Genomic DNA, 3,402 nt, shown 5'->3' on the forward strand with positions numbered 1-3,402 from the left:
GTCTCAAATGCAGAGGGGATGATCAAAGCAGCCATTCTGCTATCTGAAGGCCAGCTGCTTAGCAGTATATGTTGATGGGGCAGTGCTGGTCGAGAGTGGCCCTATTCACCATGGTTCAAGTGCTAGGTTCAAAACACGCTAAATTCCTGCTGTGGTGGATTAATGCGGGGTTATAACACGCCGCCGTGGATGCAATGCCTCTATCAGGAGGCAAGCGACTGCTGTATTTATGGTTATACCACTTGAGATCAGAGGCTCAGTTAGAAAAAATAACAAGTGCTTTTAATTAAGAAGCTTAATGCAACTATGCTTACTTCAGATGACACACAAACAGAAACATTATGGCTTGTTCACAGGTCCCCCAGAAAGACTAACTGGGTGACAGTATACCAGGCCAACAGAACATACAGCACAAATGTTGAATGATTGTACTGAGCTTTCATTGACCAGTAAGGCCAACAAATATTGCTTCCCTCATGTAAGTTTTTTTTGAGGGAGCCATTAGGTTCGCTTGCTAGGTTTAGGTGAAGCTTATGAGGCATAGCTACATCAAAGAGCCCTGACAGGGAGCACCTTGTTGAAGCAGTACACACATAGGATTTATTATCATGGGCCTGGTGCCTCTCTACATTACTTCCACTTCAGATTGTAGTGTGCTTGGAGAAGGCAAGCTCTGCTTTACAGTGATCCTCTCAAAAGACATGCCCCTGGAGTCCAAGGCATTGTAAACCCCATGGACCTTTTCTATTTACCCAAAGAACCTTGTCTACCTATGTCCTTAGACCAATATGGCTACAACCTATGCCCCTATATTTGTACTTTGACATTCATCAAGAACCTTTCTGTTCCCTGTACTTTAAACCCAGGTTTGTACCAAGGTTAATTACATTTAAAGAAACTAAAGGCATTAGGCTTCTGGATAAAGAGGCTCAGCCCAATTTTAGAGTGAGAATTACTCTCCAAAAGCTAGTCTAGCAGAAGCTAGTGGAATACACACACACACACACAGAATAGAAAACTTGAGTTTTTTTTAGCATTTTTCCCATTCTCCTAACCCACTCTTTTTCATGCAGTCTCTCTGCGTGGTTTTCCTCTCTGCTCCTTTTTGTTTTTTACTGTCTCTCCCACGCAGACCTTGAACCTGGTTTGAGCTCAACTCTTTGATCTATGAGGCCAGATGCTCAACTGGTCTCAATCAAGGTAGTTCCTTTAACTCTACCATATATAGGGCTCTCAGTTGACAGCAGTGGAACTACCACTGATTTACTCCAGCTGATCAGTTTGCTCCAGGTGTTTAATTTCAAATTAGCCAAAGTAATTAGCCAATCCATACCTCAGTTCTTTTGCATTATTTCCATTAAGGCACCCATCCAAAGCACATTTTTGTACTGTAGCCCATCAATCCCATGTGTTTGTCTAGTGAACACATGATTGACCTGTGTCTTACACATAAAGCCTCTAGCAGCATAAAAGTCCTGGTCACATTCAAGAGCTGGGCTTGCTTGTGAGAGAAGCTGACTAACTGATGATCAGCTGAAAATGCAGCAGAAAAAGCAACAGATTTACAAGCAGTCAAACTGAAAATATAAGGCCTCAGTCTTTATGCTGAACTCCGTGTGTGCACTGCTGGCAGAGAGTAGCTTGATATACCAGTACTGAAGTACACTGCCTCAGCATAAATCTGGAATTGCAATGATGTACACCAGAGAAGAACTCAGCCTTCAGACTGGTTTTTCTACACTGAAGCCACTGAAGGGGATTTCTTCAGGGCTACCACTAAAAAGATGTCACAGAATCATAGAATCTAGGGCTGTGTGTCATAGAGAAGTAGGGCTGGAAGGGACCTCCATAGGTCATGTGCAATTAATCTGTGGAACTACTAGCCACAGGATATTAGTCAGACCAAGGAAAAAAGAATAGCCATTTATAGGGACAACATGAATATCCAGAGCAGGATTTCAACAAAAAAGGGAAGAGGAGCTTTGAAAACGATGCAAACCTCCTGCAGCAGGGCACAAACCAACCATAACTTCTGGGTGTGAGAAAGGAACTTTCCCCCTTTCCCTGAAGCAGCTGATGCTGGCCGCTCTCAATGACAGGATGCTGGGCTACCCAGACCCTTTCTCTGATCCAGTCTGACAGTTCCTATATTCTCTGAAGTGGGAAGATTATACACTCTGCAGCTCCACTCTGCATGTGCACATCTGCGGCCATACTCTTATTTGCTTTTGGCTTCTGGATTACTCATAGATTTGACAAAGTCTTGGATCTCCTGCTCTAGCACCTTGTTCCTCTTCTCTACGTCTTCCCGTGAGCGCTCCTCATTCCGAAGCTTCAGTTCCAGTGCTGCAGACTTCTTCTTCTCGTTCTCGAGTTCTTCATTCAGCCTAACCACCTTGGCCCAGACATCATAGTTTTCCTTCTCGAGGCTGTAAAGGAGACAGTGCTAGAAAGTTAGCATTCAGCTCTTGGTAATTCTGCCTTCCACGTCATTAAGCAATGCAATACTGAGAGCTTCCTTCCCAAGTGATATGGAACAGGATGTTTCCCTCAGCCTCAATAGCTCCTCTCTTAATGCTTTTGCCCACCCACAAAACCCATAGCAAACAAAAATGCCCTGTTAAAACAATAGGGCAAGTGGGACAGGATAACTAAGGTGCAAACTGTGCCTACTGAAGTAGTACTGAAAATGAACTAAAGCTATAATGGCCTAGATGGAGCACTGTATCCCTATAAAGGGGTGTTGAATGTATTCTGCCTTTCACCAGTAGGTGGAAATGCATGTGGAACCATGGGAAGAAACATGGGCCTCAGGTGGTTTGTTGGCTGTGGGTTACTGTAAGGCCATGCTGTGTTTCCTGAATATGGGCAAGAATTCTTCCACTATGCCACACTGGAAAACTCCTACAGGGACAAGCAGTGATCTGACTCTGAATTTTGTCCCTAACTGCCGTGAGCTGGGAATTTTACAAGAGATCTTTTTTGTCAGAAAATGCAGATTCATAAAAGCCTAAAACTTTTTTTGTGGGGAAGAATGAGTTTTGACAAATCTCCTGGATTTAAAAAAAGTTCTGAGCATTTCAGAACGTCAAATTTCAACACCGTCAAAATGGAAAATGTTGTTTTCTTGTTCAAAATGACTTTTTATGTAGAAATTTAAGCTACAGTAACTTTTTTTTTAAATCAGAATGAAATATTTCCAAATGATCAAAATCAAATTTGGTAAATCTAATTACATGGCACTGTAGTACTGCAAGTAAGCATTTCCATAAGGTATTAATGTTATGCTCATGTGAACTGAGGTCTTTACAACCTCTAGAAGACTGTACTTTGAACCATTTACCTCTTAATTTGTTCCTCATAGTCCCTTTTCTGCATCTCCATTTCTTTTTTTAGCTGTAG

General features: G+C 42.4%; 1 protein-coding gene across 1 annotated transcript in view; it reads right to left on the minus strand.

Annotated features, from left to right (window-relative positions):
* Positions 1–263: 263 nt before the first annotated feature.
* The window catches only part of ARHGAP25 (Rho GTPase activating protein 25), a 57,525-nt gene continuing 54,386 nt past the window's right edge, over positions 264–3,402 (minus strand). Inside the window, exon 11 of the mRNA XM_019514333.1 lies at positions 264–2,429. Within this exon, the coding sequence (XP_019369878.1) occupies positions 2,219–2,429 (211 nt within the window). The 3' untranslated portion in view covers positions 264–2,218. The remainder of the gene's footprint in view (positions 2,430–3,402) is intronic.

This window comes from Gavialis gangeticus, unplaced genomic scaffold (assembly GCF_001723915.1).
Source record: "Gavialis gangeticus isolate Ggan-Ray unplaced genomic scaffold, GavGan_comp1, whole genome shotgun sequence".
NCBI lineage: Eukaryota > Metazoa > Chordata > Crocodylia > Gavialidae > Gavialis > Gavialis gangeticus.